Genomic DNA, 18,175 nt, shown 5'->3' with positions numbered 1-18,175 from the left:
GGAGGGCGGGGATCGGGGAAGGCGAGCTCTGATTGGTGGAGAAGTCGCGGCTTTAACGGAGCCGACAGTCCAGGGGCCTTACGGGCGAGCGCTTAGTACAGTGCTCTGCACGTAGTCAGCGCTCAATGAATAGTATCGAACGAAAGGAGTAGACCTGCTTACTTTCCATTGCCTCTCCCAAACACCGCTGAGGCCTCTGGGAAATTGGGAACCCCAGAGAAGCCCCCGAGGTTGCTGGGAAGTGTAGTCTTCGAAGGCGCATGCGCGTCGAGGCGGAGCGGTCACTAGGGTCGGGGAGGTTGCTCCACTTGGAACGGAAAGGGTTAAGATTTGAATAAAATGAATAAATCGTTCAATCAATCCTGGGTATTTATTGAGCGCTTCCTAGGGCAGAAAAAGAATATCAACCTCACAACACGTGTCTGTCCCCCCCCACTCTAGACTATAAGTGTGTTAGGGGCAGGGATCGTGCTGGACTGTAATAAGAATAATTATGGTATTTGGTAAGCGCTTACTAAGTTCATTCATTCATTCAGTCGTATTTATTGAGATATAAATACAATAAATAAATAAATTAATTAATAAACACTATGCAGAGAAGCAGCGTGGCTCAATGGCAAGAGCCCGGGCTTGGGAGTCAGAGGTCATGGGTTCGAATCCCGACTCTGCCCCTTGTCAGCTGGGTGATTGTGGGCAAGTCACTTCACTTCTCTGGACCTCCGTTCCCTCATCTGTAAAATGGGGATGAAGACTGTGAGCCTCACGTGGGACAACTTGATTACCCTGTATCTTCCCCAGCGCTTCGAACAGTGCTCTGCACATAGTAAGCGCTTAATAAACACCAACATTTTTATTATTATTACTAAGCGCTTGGAATGGACAATTCGGCAACACTGTTCTAAGTGCTTAGTAATAATAATAATAAAAATGTTGGTATTTGTTAAGCGCTTACTATGTGCAGAGCACTCTTCCAAGCGCTGGGGTCATACAGGGTCATCAGGTTGTCCCACGTGAGGCTCACAGTCCTAATCCCCATTTTCCAGATGAGGTAACTGAGACCCAGAGAAGTGAAGTGACTTGCCCACAGTCACATAGCTGACAAGTGGCAGCGCCGGTATTCGAACCCATGACCCCTGACTTCCAAGCCCGGGCTCTTTCCACCGAGCCACACTGCTTCTCTAGTGCAGTGCTCTGCACATAGTAAGCACTCAATAAATGCGATACAAGGTGATCAGGTTGTCCCCCGTGGGGCTCACAATCTAAATCCCCATTTTACAGATGAGGTAGCTGAGGGCACGGAGAAGTTAAGTGACTTGTCCAAAGCCACACAGCTGACAAGTGGTGGAATCGGGATTAGAACCCATGACCTCTGACTCCCAAGCCCGGGCTCTTTCCACTAAGCCACGCTACTGTACTCTCCCACGTGATTAGTAGAGCTCAATAAATATGATTGTTTGATCGACTGATTGATAGGGAAGCACAGAATACAGCTGGTAAGGGTAAGATCGTGGGTTCTAATCCCGGCTCCGCCACTTGTCAGATGTGTGACTTTGGGCAAGTCATTTCACTTCTCTGTGCCTCAGTGACCTCATCTGGAAAATGGGGATTAAGACGGTGAGCCCCACGCGGGACAACCTCATTAACCTCTGTATCTCCCCCAGAGCTCAGAATCACGCTTGACACATAGTAAGCGCTTAGCAGATACCGTCACTATCAAGCGCTTAGTTCGGTGTCGTGCGCACAGTAAACGCTCAATAAATACGATTGTTTGGACGAATGAAGGAAGAAACTGTGCCTCCCTTCAGCTGCTGCCCTTTCTTGCCCAGTCTTCGGGAAATGAGAAATGATGATGGCATTTGTTAAGTGCTTACTATGTGGCAGGCACCGTACTAAGCGCTGCAGTGGATAGATGTTGGACACCGTCCCTGTCCCACATGGGGCTCACGGTCTCAATCTCCATTTCATAGTTGAGGTAACTAAGGCCCAGAGAAGCGAAGTGACTCGCCCGCTTCGAGTGGCGGAGCCTGGATTAGAACCCAGGACCTTCCGACTCCCAGATCCGTGCTCTATCCACTAGGCCGTGCTTGGGGGAGGCCCCCACCCACCCCTGCTTTCCCACATCAACGGCCCCTGCCTCAGCCAAACCCCGCAGACCACAGAGGTCCCTCTCTGTTCGTCCTATATCTTGAACAATCTATCCCGAGCCCGGGCTTGGGAGTCAGAGATCGTGGGTTCTAATCCCGCCTCCGCTACCTGTCTGCTGCGTGACCTTGGACAAGTCACTTCACTTCTCTGGGCCTCAGTTCCCTCATCTGTAAAAATGGGGATTAAAACATGTGAGCCCCACATGGGACAATCTGATGACCCGGTATCTCCCCCAGCGCTTCGAACAGCGCTCTGCACATAGTAAGCGCTTAACAAACACCATCATTATTATTATTATTGCCCGTGGAAGGCCCCTCTGGTCGATGCTAGGCCTCACTGCTCCAGTCAGAACCCGCTAAAGGAATCTTCCCCTCCGGGAACCGAGACTGACGTATCCTTCGGAGCGAAACGCTCAGGAATTGAGCCGTTCCGCTCGGGAGGGGGTCCGGAACGCGATGTGCCTCGTGCTCTGAGAAAAACAGAAGTTTGTGCCCCTCCCCGAGCCTGAACCCACCGGGCCGGGAGGCGGATATAAAATTCAGCAGTACCTACTGGGCCATTTGGGATCTCTGGGCAACCGGAGGCTATGTTCTCTGCCGGGACCCGCCAGACCTGGGAATGTCTCCTGCTTCTTTTCTGCGTAGCGCATTCAGGTATTATTCTTCATCCACCCCAGCTGGGGAGGGATGGGTGGCCTGGGCATCTTTTTCCTCATTCTTATTAAATCCGGTCGCCCTCCCCGCCAGCCTCCCGTGGTTGCTTGGAATAATTTGCATCACTAGGCCACAGATAATAATAATAATAATACAATTATGCTGTGAGACCTTGGAGAAGTCCCTTAACCTCAGTTTCTTTAACTGAAAAATGGAGATGAAACCATTCTATCCCGCTCTCCTTATCCCCTAGAATGTGAGTACCTGCAGGGAAGGGATTATGTCTCATCTAATCATCTTGAATAATAATAATCATAATAATAATGTTGGTATTTGTTAAGTGCTTACTATGTGCCGAGCACTGTTCTAAGCGCTGGGGGGGGGTACAAGGTAATCAGGTTGTCCCACGTGAAGCTCATGGTCTTCATCCCCATTTTAAAGATGAGGGAACTGAGGCCCAGAGAAGTGAAAGAAGTGAAGTGACTCGCCCACAGTCACACAGCTGACAAGTGCCAGAGCTGGGATTCGAACCCACGACCTTGGACTCCCAAGCCCAGCCTCTTTGCACTGAGCCTCTGCTTCGCACACAACAGCGGGGCCTAGTAGAAGGAGACAGGTGTGGGGGGTCAGAGAACATAAGTTTCCAGTTCTGGCTCTGCCACTTTTTTTATGGTTCCTTCATATTCAATCATATGTGTGCCAAGCACTGTACTATGGCGTTTGGTAAGCGCTTACTATGTGCCAGTCACTGTACTAAGCAGTGGGGTAGATACAAGCTAATCAGGTTGGACACAGCCCATGTCCCATGGGGACCTCACAGTCTTAATCCCCCTTTTTTAGATAGGGTAACTGAGGCACAGAGAGGTGAAGGGTCTTGCCCAAGGTTCATTCATTCATTCAATAGTATTTATTGAGCGCTTACTATGTGCAGAGCACTGTACTAAGCGCTTGGAATGGACAATTCCGGTCAGCCAAGCGACGGAGCCGGGAATTGGAACCGAGGTCCTTCTGAGTGACTCACCCTGTCGGCTAGTTCGCCCCGCTTCTCCTGTCCGCTGCGTGACCTTGGGCAAGTCAGTTCGGCCAGTCAGTCGACTTATCGAGTCCTCACTGGGTGCAGAGCACTGTTTTAAGTGCTCGGGAGAGGAAAATGGAGCAATAAAAAGGCACTTTCCCAGTCCGCAATAAGCTCACAATCTGAGGGGGGGACGGACATTAACAGAAGTAAAACTAGACTACGGATATATACGTCAAGTGCTGTGGAGCTGGGAGGGGGGATGAATAAAGGGAGAGAGGGTGACCCAGAAGGGAGTGGGAAAAGAGGAAAGGAGAGTTTAGTGAAGGAAGGCCTCTTGGAGAAGGTGGGCCTTCAACAAGGCTTAAAGCCGGGGATAACAATAATAATAATAATAATACTGTTGGTATTTGTTAAGCGCTTACTATGGACAGAGCACTGTTCTAAGCGCCGGGGTAGACACAGGGTCATCAGGTTGTCCCACGTGTGGCTCCCAGTCTTCATCCCCTTTTGATGGATGAGGTCACCGAGGCCCAGAGAAGTGAAGTGACTGGCCCACAGACACACAGCTGACAGATGGCAGAGCCGGGATTCGAACCCATGACCCCTGACTCCCAAGTCCGGGGTCTTTCCTCTCTCCACTCCAGTCCACCAGCCACCACCCTCCCGCCATTTGGCTTCTCGTCCCCCTTAGCTGCCCTCACTTGGCTCGGCGGAAAGAGCCCGGGCTTGGGAGGCAGAGGTCATGGGTTCAAATGCCGGCTCTACCACTTGTCAGCTGTGTGACTGTGGACAAATCACTTTACTTCTCTGGGCCTCAGCTACCTCATCTGGAAAAATGGGGATTAAGACTGTGAGCCGACGTGGGACAACCCTATGACCCTGTATCTCCCCCAGCTCTTAGACAGCGCTCTGCACACAGTAAGCGCTTAACAAATACCAACATTATTATTCTCTGACTGGATGTCGGATGCTGGGAAGCCAGAGAGCGGCAAAACCCGGTTCTCTCACGTTGAGGGGCTACGAAGAGACTGCAACAGAGAGTCTGGAGGACACCGCCTCCGACTGGAAGTTCGCTGTGGACAGGGAAACCGTCCACCCTGTTGTAGTTTACTCTCCCAGGCGCCTAATAGAGTGTGCTGCATCCAGTGAGCGCTCAGTAAATCCCACCAACTGTCTGAAGAGCTAAAGGTTTTGGATGACAGTCTTCTAGAGACCCGACGGTTCATTAATCTTCATCTCCCTGGGCAGGAACAGCGTGCACAGGGCCTTTATGCTTCTCTCTCCTCAGTCCACCTGCCCATCTCCCCTCCCGCTTCCTGCAGCTCTCCCCAAGATACGATCTCACCGCGCCGCTTGCTCCCGTCTGTCCCCGGAGGAGGAGGCGGCTGCGGGTCACCGATCCCATCCACATCATCATCATCATAAATCGCTGTGATGGTTGAGCGCTCACTATGGGCCGAGCACCGTTCTGAGCGCCGGGGTAGATGCTAGGTAATCAGGTCGGACCCTCGTGGGGCTCACGGCCTTGTTCCCCATTATCCGGATGAGGTAACCGAGGCACAGAGGAAGAGAAGTGACTTGCCCAAGGTCACCCAGCAGACACGTGGCAGAGCCGGGATTGGAACTCACGACCTCTGACTCCCAGGCCCGGGATCTTTCCACTAGGCCATCCTTCCTCACTCTGGCTCTTTCCATCCATCACCGGCCACGCGAGGGAAGCGTGGTCTGGCGGGGCCTAGGAGTCAGAGGATGTGGGTTCTAATCCCGGCTCTGTCACGTGTCTGCTCGGTGACCTTGGGCAAGTCACTTCGCTTTTCGGGGCCTCAGTTGCCTCATCTGGAAAATGAGGCTCAAAAGCGTGAGCCCCTTGTTGGACCGTGTCCGACCTGATCGGCTTGGATCTACCCCGGGGCTTAGAACAGTGCTCGGCACATAGTAAGTGCCTAACAATACCACTATTATTATTATTATCATCATCAGCAATGATGGATGGGAAAGAGATGGTTGACGGGCTCAAAACCTTTCAGTCAATCGTATTTATTGAACACTTACTGTGTGCAAAGCTGGATGACAGCCAGAGGACTGGTTGGGGTAGAGGGAAAGAGGAAACATTCTGAGCGCTGAACCAAAAGGGCTGAAGCGTTTAGTCCTGGAGGGTACAAAGACCGACGCGGCCTAGCCGAAAGGACACGGACCTGGGAGTCAGAGGGTCCGAGTTCTAATCCCAACGCCGTTAGCTTGTCGGCTGCGTCATCTCGGGCGAGCTGCTCGACTTCTCTGGGCCTCAGTTACCTCATCGGGAAAATGGGATTAAGAGGGCGAGCCCCTTGCCCGACCCCATTATCTGCTATCTGCCTCAGAACTTAGTACTGCGCCCAGCACGTAGTATGCACTTAAATGATCAATCGGCCCTATTTACCGAGCGCTTATGTACACAGGGTACTGTACTAGGCGGTTGGGAGAGCCCAGATATAATAATGTATCTTGCGCATTCCCTGCCCACGAGAAGCTTATAGTCTACAGGAGTTTAGCATTCAAACAAAAAGAAAAAGAGAGGGGACTGTGTTTTTCCAGATCCTACTTGTCAGCTCTGCTACTTGTCAGCTGTGTGACTCTGGGCAAGTCACTTCACTTCTCTGGGCCTCAGTGACCTCATCTGGAAAATGGGGATGAAGACTATGAGCCTCACTTGGGACAACCTGATGACCCTGTAACCAACCCAGCGCTCAGAACAGTGCTCTGCATATAGTAAGCGCTTAACAATACTAACAGTATTATTATTATTATTGGACCTAATGAGTGGTCAAAACAAATCAAGGAATCAATCAATCGTATTCACTGAGCACTTTCTGTGGACTAAGCGCTTAGGAGAGAACAATATAACAGGGTCGAACGAATCTGTCGGAGGTATCTCTTCTCGCTTGGCATTTTTTTTTCCCCTTTTCCAGACCGACCAGACTGTGTTTTCCCCTTCATCTACAAGGGATTGCCTTACTTCTCGTGTCTCAGGGCGGGGAACGTAGGCCGGTGGTGTTCTACCTCCTTCAACTACGACGAGGACAAGAAATGGAAAATCTGTGATGAAAATGGTGAGGTCTTGTTGACCGTGGCTTTTGGAATTATGGTATTATGGTATTTATTAAGTCCTTCAAAGCGCCAAGCACTGGTAATAATAATAATACTCGTTAAACAGAGAAGCAGCGTGGCTCAGTGGAAAGAGCCCGGGCTCGGGAGTCAGAGGTCATGGGTTCCAATCCCGGCTCCGCCACTTGGAGCTGTGTGACTTTTGGGCAGGTCACTTCACTTCTCTGGGCTTCTCTGGGCTTCAGTGACCTCATCTGGAAAATGGGGATGAAGACTGTGAGCCCCATGTGGGACCACCTGATGACCTTGTATCTCCCCCAGCGATTAGAAGAGTGCTAGGCACACAGTAAGCGCTTAACAAATACCAACATTATTATTATTATTGAGAACGTGAGCCCCACATAGGTCAGGGACTGTGTCCAGCTCGATTTGCTTGTAGCCTCCCCAGCGTTTAGTACAACACCTGGCACGTAGTAAGTGCTTAACAAATATCACTATCATTATTATTATTATTATCATTTCAGGGTGGTGTTTGTTCCTTTCACCTCGGGTGGCTGGGTCTCCCTTGATTTTCCTCTCAGTTTGCTTTCAGATGGTCTCCACTGCGTCTTCCCCTTCCTCTACGGAGGGGAGAACTATTCTTATTGCATCCAGGATGGACATGGAGATCAGGGGTGGTGTTCCCTCACCGACAACTACGATCTGGATAAGAGCTGGGTTCCCTGCTCCAGGAAAGGTGAGGCAACTCCTCCATTTTTCCTTTTCGGTTTTTATCCTGGACAAGCCCCGCTCTCAGAATTTACAGTATTTACGTTGAGTGCTTAGTCTGTGCAGAGCGACGGACAGACCTCATAATAATAGTAGCGACGATGGCTTTTGTTAAGCACTTACTAGAGAAGCAGCGTGACCTAGCGGCAAGAGCCCAGGCTTGGGAGTCAGAGGTCGTGGGTTCTAATCCCAGCTCCGCCGCTTTTCGGCTGTGTGACTTTGGGCAAGTCACTTCACTTCTCTGGGCCTCAGTTCCCGCGTCTGGAAAATGGGGATGAAGACTGGGAGCCCCACGGGGGACAACCTGATTACCTGGTATCCACCCCAGCGCTTAGAACGGTGCTCGGCACATAGTAAGTGCTTAACAAATACCATCATTATTCATTATTATTATTATCTTAATCCTCCTAGACCTCTCAGTCACCTTTACTACTATAAAGCAAATATCAAATCCCCTTTATTCTCCTGGGAAAACCGAGGCAACAAGAGGTAGTGACTCGCCCAAGGTGTCACAGCAAAGCAGTGACAGAGCTGGAATGAACACCCTGGTTGTCGCCCAAGATCTTTCCACTAGGCCATTTTGCCACGAAGATTGGGCGAGCACCCTGTGAAGTTGAGCCCGGCCCTCCCTGGGTGCTTGGATCACTCTTTGTTATATTGTACTCTCCCAAGCGTTTAGCATAGCGCTCCGCACACTGCAAGCGCTCAATAAATGTGAAGGAATGAATGAATAATTTCCTTCTCCGGCTTCATTTTTCAGAACAAGACGACTGTGTTTTCCCTTTCACCTATAAAAACAGGAATGTCTTTGCCTGCCTTAGCTTCGGGAATGCCGGGCAGAAGTGGTGTGCGCTGACAGAGAATTATGATGAAGACAAGAAATGGAAATTCTGTGAACACGGTGATGCCTTCGATGATCTCGTTGCCCTGGTAGCCACGGTGATGGGGTCCGGGATTGACGGGAACCTCCAGAAGCCATTTGGTGCCCTTTGCTACCTTCGAGCCGAATCGGACCAGCCCATGTTTAGACAGATGGGGGTTTATAATAATGATGATATTTGTTAAGCGCTACCGAGTGCCAAGCACTCTTCTAAGCGCTGGGATAGATACAGGGTAATCAGGTTGTCCCACGGGGGGCTCACACTTTTAATCCCCGTTTTTTACTGATGAGGCATCTGAGGCACAGAGAAGTCAAATGATTTGCCCAAGGTCTCACACAGCAGACAAGTGGCGGAGATGGGATTAGAACCCAGGTCCTCTGACTCCCAAACCCGGGCTCTCTCCACTAAGTCACGGTACTTTGCACACTGTAAGCACTCAATAAATATCTTTGATCGATTGATTGAATGCCTGGCAGTGTGGCCTGATGGAGAGATCACAGCCCCGGGAGCCAGAGGACCTGGGTTCTAATCCTGACTCTGCCACTTGCCCACCGTGTGTCCCCACGCAAGCCACTCCACTTCCAAGTGCCTCAGTTGCCCCATCTGCAAAATGGAGATAAAATACTGGTTCTCCTCTGCCCACCTTAGACTGGAAGCTGCAAGAACAGTGCCTGTTTATCTTACTCTTAATAATAATAATAATAATGATAATGTTAGTATTTGGTAAGTGCTTACTATTTGCCGAGCACTATTCTAAGCGCTGGGGTAGATAGAGTAATCAGGTTGTCCCACGTGGTGTCCACAGTCTTCATCCCCATTTTACAGAGGAGGTCACTGAGGGACCGAGAAGTGAAGTGACTTACCCAAAGTCACACGGCTGAACGGTGGCGGAGTCAGGATTAGAACCCACGACCTCTGACTCCTAAACCCGGGCTCTTTCCACTGAGCCCTGCTGCTTCTTAACAGTTCTCCAGGGACTGTGTCCAACCTGATTTGCCATTTTCCACCCCAGTGCTTAGGACAGGGCCGTCACCTAGCAAGTGCTTTAACAAATGCCACAATTATTATTATTATTATTATTATTATACTCTGGGAGAGTCCGGTACTGGAGATTACATTATTGAGGCTTCATTTCTGGAAGGCTTTTGACTTGCTGTTTCCTTTTCAGATTATGATGAGTGCACCTTCCCCTTCATCTACAGAGGGACTAAATACTACACATGCCCCCAAGGAAATAATTCCGGGAAGAAATGGTGCGCAATCACACCCAACTATGACATCGACAGGAGGTGGAAATATTCAGAGGGTCACGGTAAGGGCCACAATCAATCGATGATATCTACTGAGCACCTACTGTGTTCATGCTTAGTACAGTGCGTGGAACACAGTAAGTGCTTAACAAATCTCAGAATTATTAGTGTTATCATTATTATTGTTATTCAGAGCACTTACCAGCTACCACGAGAAACAGCATCGCTTAGTGGATAGAGTGCGGGCCTGGGAGTTGGAAGGACCTGGGTTCTAATTCCTGCTCCACCACATGTCTGCCGTGTGACCTTGGGCAAGTTACTTCACTTCTCTGGGCCTCATTTACCTCATCTATAAAATGGGGATAAAGAGTGTGAGCCCCATGTGTCCGTTCTGATTAACTTGCATCTATCTTAGAACGGTGCTTGGCACATAGTAAGCGCTTAACAAGTACCACAATTATTATGATTTACCATGCATCCGGGAGAGTACAATACAGTGAGAAGATGTGATTTCTACTCTCAGGGCGCGTACGGCAACAATAATAACGATCATCATGCCGTCGATTAAGAGTTCACAATAAATGAAATGCTGGAGTAGAGAGAAGGTTATCAGACCGGAATCAGTTTCGGGCCTCCCCCAGAGTTCTCTCTCTTCTCCCTATTTTACAGATGAGGAACTGAGCCCCAGAGCGGCCGAATGACTCGCCCAAGGTCATTCAGCAAGCCAGTGGCGGAGGTGGGGCTGAACCCTAAGTCTCCTGACTCCCAAACCTCCGCTCTTTCGACTAAGCCACTCCCAGTCTACAATCCAGCAGGGAAGACCAACTCTAAAATAATGTCATTAGAGGCAAAGAAGGCTTACGCATAAGCAACAGTGTATAAAGATCACTATTTATATGAGTAATAATTAATGGAAGGAGGGCTACGAGTGGATGTGAGTAGGGGAGATGTTTCCGCGGGACCAGGTCACCAAAAGTGCGAGTGGTTGGGTGGGTGGGTGGAGTTGGCCTCCGAGTTTTCCAGACTGGCTCATCCCTCCTCCCTGTTCCTTTTCAGACTGTCCCAGCTGTGCTTTTCCGTTCACTTACAAAGGCGTTCTCTACTTCTCCTGCATTCCAGTAAGGGAGAACAGCAACAAGCACTGGTGCGGACTCACACGCAACTACGACAAAGACAAGAAATGGAAATTCTGTGTACCGGAGGGTGATTTTTTGCCCCCCCCCCCCTTTCCTCCCTTCTCTTGAATAGCCCAGGTTTCCAGATAATAATAATAATACTAATTACGGTATTTGTTAAGCACTTACTATGTATCAAGCACTGTTCTAAGCGCTGGGGGAGATACAAGCTGATCAGGTTGTCCCACGTGGGTTTTACAATTCCCCTTCTCCTTCCCCCACAACACTTTCTACCCTTCTCTCTTATAATAATAATAATAATGATGGAGTTTGTCAAGCGCCTGGATGTGTCAAGCACAGTTCTAAGCACTGTCCAAATCGAGTTGGACAGAGTCCTTATAATTATAATTATTATCAATAATAATAATAATAATAGTATTTGTTAAGCGCTTACTATGTGCCAAGCACTCTTAATAATGGTGGTATTTGTTAAGCGCTTACTATGTGCAAAGCACTGTTCTAAGCGCTGGGGGGGATACAGGGTGATCAGATTGTCGCACGTGGGGCTCACAGTTTTAATCCCCATTTTACAGATGAGGTATCTGAGGCCCAGAGAAGTTAAGTGACTTGCCCACAGTCACACAGCTGACAAGTGGCAGAGCCGGGAGTCAAACCCACGACCTCTGACTTCGAAGCCCAGGCTCTTTCCACTGAGCCACGCTGCTTCCCCAAAGCGATGGTATAGATACAAGCTAATCAGGTTGTCCCACGCGGGGTTTACAATCCAGAGAGTGATTCACACCTCTTCTCCCCCCCACACACACTTTCCACCCTTCTCTCTTATAAAGTGACCTTGGGTAAGTCATTTAACTTCTCGGTGCCTCAGTTCCCTCATCTGTAAAATGGGGATGAAGACTGTGAGTCCCACGTGGGACCACCTGATGACCCTGTATCTACCCCAGTGCTTAGAACAGTGCTTGGCACATAGTAAGCCCTTAACAAATACCAACATCATTATTATTATTATAAATATGGAGTTTGTTAAGCACCTGTATGCGTCAAGCACAGTTCTAAGTACTGTCCAAATCGAGTTGGACAGAGTCCTTATTATTGATAATAATAATGATGGTATTTGTTAAGCGCTTACTATGTGCCAAACACTGTTCTAAGCGCTGGAGTAGATACAAGGTCATCAGGTTGTTCCACATGGGGTTTACCCCCATTTTACAGATGAGGGAACTGAGGCACAGGGAAGCGAAGCGGCTTGCCCGAAGTCACACAGCAGACAAGTGGTGGACTCGGGATTAGAATCCATGTCCTCTGACTCCCAAGCCTCGGTTCTTTCCATTATGCCACGCTGCTTTCGGGGTCGGGAATAAAAATAGAGAAGCAGCCTGGCCTAGAGGATAACGCACGGACCCGGGAGTCAGAAGGACCTGGGTTCTAATACCGGCTCTGCCCTGAGCAAGAAACTTGCCCAAGAGAACGAGCGTGGCTTAGTGGAAAGAGGCCGGGCTTGGGAGTCAGAGGTTATGGGTTCTAATCCCGACCCCACCACTTGTCTGCTGTGTGACTTTGGGCAAGCCACATCCCTTCTCTATGCCTCAGTCCTTCATCTGTAAAATGGGGATTAAGACTGTAAACCCCACATGGGCCAACCTGATGACCCTGTATCTCTCCCAGCGCTTAGAACGGCTCTTGGCACATAGTAAGAGCTTAACAAATGCCATCGTTATTATTAATTATTGTTGTTACTTCATTCATTCAATCTTCACTCCTCTGGGCTTCAGTTCCCTCATCTGTAAAACGGGGATTGAGACTGTGAGCCCCGTGAGATATGGACTGTGTCCAACCTACTTAGCTTGTATCTATCCCAGCGTTTAGTACAGCACCTGGAACATAGTAAGCGCTTAACAATTGCCTTAAAAAACCCGCAAACCAAAGCGCAATTGCACGGTGCCCTCGGATGAGTGGAGAAATGAAGGCATTTACAGATTATGACCGCTAGAGAGCGCCATGCAACAAACCTATTATTATTATTATTAATAATAATAATATTAACGTTGGTATTTGTTAAGCGCTTACTATGTGCCGACCACTGTTCTAAGCGCTGGGGTAGATACAGGGCCATCAGGTGGTCCCACGTGAGGCTCACAGTCTTCATCCCCATTTTCCAGATGAGGGACCTGAGGCACCGAGAAGTCAAGTGACTTGCCCACAGTCACACAGCTGACAGGTGGCGGAGCCGGGATTAGAACCCACGACCTTCTGACTCCCCGTCCCTTGCTCTATCTAGTCCACCGTGCCGCTTCTCAAGGTCTTTTTGGAGAAAATGGCCATTCTTCCATCCCCCGACTCCCGTGTACTGTGTTACAAAGCGTAACCAGGGTCGCGTTTGAGGGGTATTTTCTCCTGGCGTAGACTTAGTTGTTGGTGTCCCTCCATCTTTCAGACCAACCCAAATGCATCTTCCCCTTCATATACAAAGGGGAATCCTACTTCCACTGCACCTCAAGTGGACACCGAACGCAAGGACTCTGGTGCGCAACCACGAGTGACTACGACGGAGATCGCCAGTGGAAGACCTGCACGAGTGACGGTGAGAGTTAACCAGTGCCCGGCGGGTGACCAACAGCCTTTTTGGCCACTGGGGAATTCTTACCGTCTTCTCCGTGGTTAGGGCTGAAAGGAGGAGACCAGCTAGATTGACCTTGAGAAGCAGCGGGGCCTAGTGGAAAGAGCACGGGCTTTGGAGTCAGGGCTCATGAGTTCGAATCCCAGCTCTGCCACTTGTCGGCTGTGTGACTGTGGGCAAGTCACTTCACTTCTCTGGGCCTCAGTTCCCTCATCTGTAAAATGGGGATTAAGACTGTGAGCCCCACGTGGGACAACCTGATTCCCCTATGTCTACCCCAGCGCTTAGAACAGTGCTCGGCACATAGTAAGCGCTTAACAAATACCAACGTGATTATTATTATTAGTGGTCAGAGCACAGGCCTGGGAATCAGAAAGAGCTGGGTTCTAATGCCGGCGCCTCAGCTTGTCAGTTATGAGACGTTGGGCAAGTCACTTCACTTCTCGGCACCTCGGTTACCTCATCTGGAAAATGAGGACTAAGAAAGTGAGTCCCATGTGGGACAACCTGATTACTTTGTGGCTACCTTAGGGCTTAGAACAGTGCTTGGCACATAATAAGTGCTTAACAAATATCATCATTATTATTATTATTCTCTGAGCCCTCATGACCTCATCTGGAACTCGGGGGTGAAGACTGGGAGCCCCAAGTGGGACCCAGGCAGCAGCGTGGCCTAGTGGAAAGACCATAGACTCAGGAGTCAGATGCCCTGGGCTCTAATCCCGGCACGGGATGTGTGACCTTGGGCAAGTCACTTACCTTCTCCGTGCCTCACTTCCCTCATCTGTAAAATGGGATTCATCTTAGACTGTGAGCCCCACGTGGGACCTGATTATCTTCTATCTATCCCAGCACTTAGTACAGTGTTTGGCAAATAGTAAACACTTAATAAATACCATAATTATTACTGAAGCACACTGTCTTGGCAGTGCAGAGAAACCCTAACTCCTCAGAGGTTCTTCTTCCTCTGGAAAATCGGATGGTTTGGATCGTGAACTCCTCTAGACTGTAAGCTCATTGTGGGCAGAGAACAGGACTATCAACTCTGTAGTACTGTGCTCCCCAGCACTCAGTACAGTGCTCTGCACACAGTAAGAGCTCAGTAAATACCGCTGATTAATGAACTAGCCACCTCTTGACAGGCAATGACTCTCCTGTAGATCAAAGCCTTATTGAATTCCTTAAGCCCCACTTTCCCCTTCTCCCACTCCCTTCTGCCTCCCTGACTTGCTCCTGTTGTTCATCCCCACCTCCCAGCCCCACAGCACTTAGCTACCCATCTGTCATGTATTTATTTATTTATATTAATGTCTGCCCTGCCCCCCCCCCCCAGACTGTAAGCTCGTTGTGGGCAGGGAATGAGAATGTGTCTGTTTATTGTTCTATTGTATTCTCCCAAACGCTCAGTACAGTGCTCTGCACACAGTAAGTCCTCAATTTGAAGTCCTCAGTAAGTCCTCGATCGATCGAATGAATAAATGGTGCCAATTTTGTTTCTCGTTTTCTCCTCTCACCCTTAGTCTATGGTGGAAACTCTGAGAAGTCGGGATGTGTGTTCCCATTTCTCTACCGGGGTCAGAGGATGGAAAGCTGCATTGGAGAGAGTAATTCCAGGTATTGGTGCTCCACTACCAGGAATTATGACCAGGATAAACGCTGGCAGTTCTGCCCAGACACGAGTGAGTGTTATCTTGTTCATTTCGTTGTTGCGTTTTTAATGGTATCTGTTAAGCATTGACTCTGTACCAGACACTGTACGAAGCGTGGGGAGACACACAAGACAATCAGGTTGGACACAACCCATGTCCCAGCTGAGGCTCACAGTCCTACTCCCCATTTTAAAGATGAGGGAACTGAGGCACAGAGAAGTGAAGGGACTTCCACTCTGCAGGCAATTGACAGAGCCATGACTAGAACCCAGATCCTCTGACTCCCAAGCCTGTGCTCTTTCCACCCAAGCAGTTTCTTGCATGCACGAGCCCAGGTCAACCTAACAAGGGAATTTGGAAAGCGGCGTTACAAAATATAAAATAGGAAAAAGAGACAGAGACAGAGACACAGAGGGAGAGAGATGGAGAATGTAAGTAAAAAGGGAAGGAAAAGGAGTGGTAACAAAAGGGAAGAGAGATGGAAACGATGGAAGGAAGAAGAAAGGAAGAAGGAATGGAAAGTTGACATCCTTCTGACCCATCTCCTGACCTCTCTCTGCTTCTGGTTCACGTGCAGTTAATTGTCTGGTGTTTTTCTACAAAAATGTTCAGGTCATGTTTACCCACTCCTCAAGAAACTCCGGTGATTGCCCATCCACCTCTGCATCCAAAAAAACTCCTCACCATTGGCTTTAAAGCAGTCCAACCCCTTGCCCCCTCCTACCTCATCTCCCTACTCTTCTACTACGTCCCAGCCCGCACACTTCGTTCCTCTAATGCCAGTCTTCTCCCTGTACCGCAGTCTCACCTATATGTGTCTGTTTAGTGTTTTAGTGTGCTCTCCCAAGCGGTTAGAACAGTGCTCGGAACATAGTAAGCGCTTAACAAATACCATCATCATTATTATTAATAAATGGTCAGCAACCGCCTTATTCGTGGCTTTTTATCTGTCCCCAGTGATCACTGGAAGATCGAGAGAAGTCAATTGCAGCTTTCCCTTTCTCTACAAGGACAAAGTGTATTATTCCTGCACCATCCGGGATTCACTAACCCGCAGCCCCTGGTGTGCCCTCACCCATGACTACGATAACGATGGGAAGTGGGAATATTGCTCCTTTTGAGGTGAGGGACTGAATCTCGATCTGGGATGGAGAGGTGGGATCCAGGGTTCCTGTTCGGAAAGGCCTTCTGACTGGCTCTTCCTTTAAACTGTAAGCTCGTTGAGGGCAGGGAATGTGTCTGCTTATTGTCTTATAATAATAATAATAATAATGGGGTTCGGTAAGCACTTACTCTGTGCGAGGCACTGTTCTAAGCGCTGGGGTGGAGACAAGAAGATCAGGGTGTCCCTGTCCCACGTGGAGCTCACAGTCTCGATCCCCGTTTTATAGATGAGGTAACCGAGACGCGGAGAAGTGAAGTGACCTGCCCGAGGTCTGCACGCACTAAGCGCTCAAGAAATATGATTGAATGGATGAAAAGAGTCTGGGGAGGAAAGGAGACATCAGAAGGTAAAAATGGAACCGAAGAAAAGGAAAGAATCGAAACTTCCCTCTGCCTTTCTGAAGCCGCATCCTCCTCTCTCTGGGAATCTTTGGTGCCAGAAATTGGATCAAAATAGGTTGTCTTTTTTTTTCCCTGTGGAGTATATCATTTTTCATATGCTCGGGTTTCTTATTTCTCTTCTTGCCTTTAAAAATAAAGCATGTTCAAATCTCAGGGTCGGTCTTGTGTTACGCTGAAATAAAGAATCCTAGACAGAATGATCCTCTTAGAAGGGTTAAACAATCTAGAAGGGGGAGGGTCCACAGCCACCGAGTCCAAATACACTATTACGCGATACGGACATGATCGTACACTGTCTTCAACCATAGGACCATCTCTATCATGTGAAGGAACTGAATGTCGTCTTCAAAATGGAGAATTCATTCATTCATTCATTCGATAGTATTTACTGAGCGCTTACTATGTGCAGAACACTGTACTAAGCGCTTGGAATGGACAAATCGGCAACAGATAGAGACAGTCCCTGCCCTCTGACAGGCTTACAGTCTAATCGGGGGAGACGGGCAGACAAGAACAGTGGCAATAAATAGAGTCAAGGGGAAGAACATCTCGTAAAAACAATGGCAAATAAATAGAATCAGGGTGATGTTTAGAGCCTGGTTGTTATTTTTATGGTATCTATTAAGTGCTTACAATATTCCAGGCCCTGTACTAAGCACTGGGGTAGGTCTAAGCTGATCAGGTTGGACACAGTCCCATTTGGGATTCCCAGGTCCCATCCCCATTTTACAAACGAGGTAACTGAGGCACAGAGAAGTTAAGTAACTTGCCCAAGGTCACAGAGTAGACAAGTGGCAAGCTAAGATTAGAAGTCGGGTCCTTTTGACACCCAGGCCCATGCTCTATCCACTGGGCCACGCTGTTATTATTATTATCGTTGTTATTATTACTATATTTTTTAAACATTTACTATATGTCAAACACTGTTCTAAACACTGGGGTGGGTACAAGTTAATCAGGTCAAACACAGTCTCTGTCCCACATGGGACTCACAGACTAAATAGAAGGAAGAACAGGTATCGAAACCCCATTTAACAGATGAGGAAACTGAGCCACAGAGAAGTGAAGTGACTCACCCACAGATACGCAGCAGACAAGTGGCGGAGCTGGGATTAGAACCCAGATCCCGCGACGCCCAGGCCCGGGCTTTTTCCACTAGGCCAAGATGCTTCGCTCTGCCCGGCAACACCCACTCTCCCTCACCCCACCTTAATCTGTACGAGCGATGAGTCCACGATAAGAACTTTGAAACCCTACAGACTCGTGCCGGGGGAGCCGGATTCTAGATCCGCCCCAGCCCACTCTTCCACCCCTGAGAGGGTCGCCGGCCCTGAGGAAGGGAGAGTTTTCTTAGCCGGATTTCACCCGCTGAAATTTCTCCTGGGATGAAAACAGGCTCCCCCGGGGGCCT

The 18,175-nt window shown here is 49.0% G+C and overlaps 1 protein-coding gene across 2 annotated transcripts; it reads left to right on the top strand.

Moving 5' to 3' along the window:
* The first annotated feature begins 2,706 nt into the window (after nt 1-2,706).
* LOC103169949 (epididymal sperm-binding protein 1-like) lies at nt 2,707-16,630 on the top strand. 2 transcript variants are annotated; one of them, XM_029073395.1, is made up of 10 exons: nt 2,707-2,798; nt 6,765-6,905; nt 7,493-7,636; nt 8,429-8,569; nt 9,718-9,861; nt 10,856-11,002; nt 13,367-13,513; nt 15,070-15,228; nt 16,156-16,320; nt 16,590-16,630. In XM_029073395.1, the coding sequence occupies exons 1-9, from the start codon at nt 2,732-2,734 to the stop codon at nt 16,317-16,319; spliced, it is 1,254 nt and encodes a 417-aa protein (XP_028929228.1). In that variant the 5' UTR covers nt 2,707-2,731; the 3' UTR covers nt 16,320; nt 16,590-16,630. The 2 variants fall into 2 exon arrangements, with proteins under 2 accessions (XP_028929228.1, XP_028929230.1); XM_029073397.1 differs by lacking the exon at nt 13,367-13,513.
* The last annotated feature ends 1,545 nt before the right edge of the window (nt 16,631-18,175 follow it).

Source organism: Ornithorhynchus anatinus, chromosome 10, assembly GCF_004115215.2.
Source record: "Ornithorhynchus anatinus isolate Pmale09 chromosome 10, mOrnAna1.pri.v4, whole genome shotgun sequence".
NCBI classification, from domain to species: domain Eukaryota; kingdom Metazoa; phylum Chordata; class Mammalia; order Monotremata; family Ornithorhynchidae; genus Ornithorhynchus; species Ornithorhynchus anatinus.
Note: the sequence above shows the minus strand (reverse complement) of the source record. Positions and strands in the feature narration are given on the sequence as shown.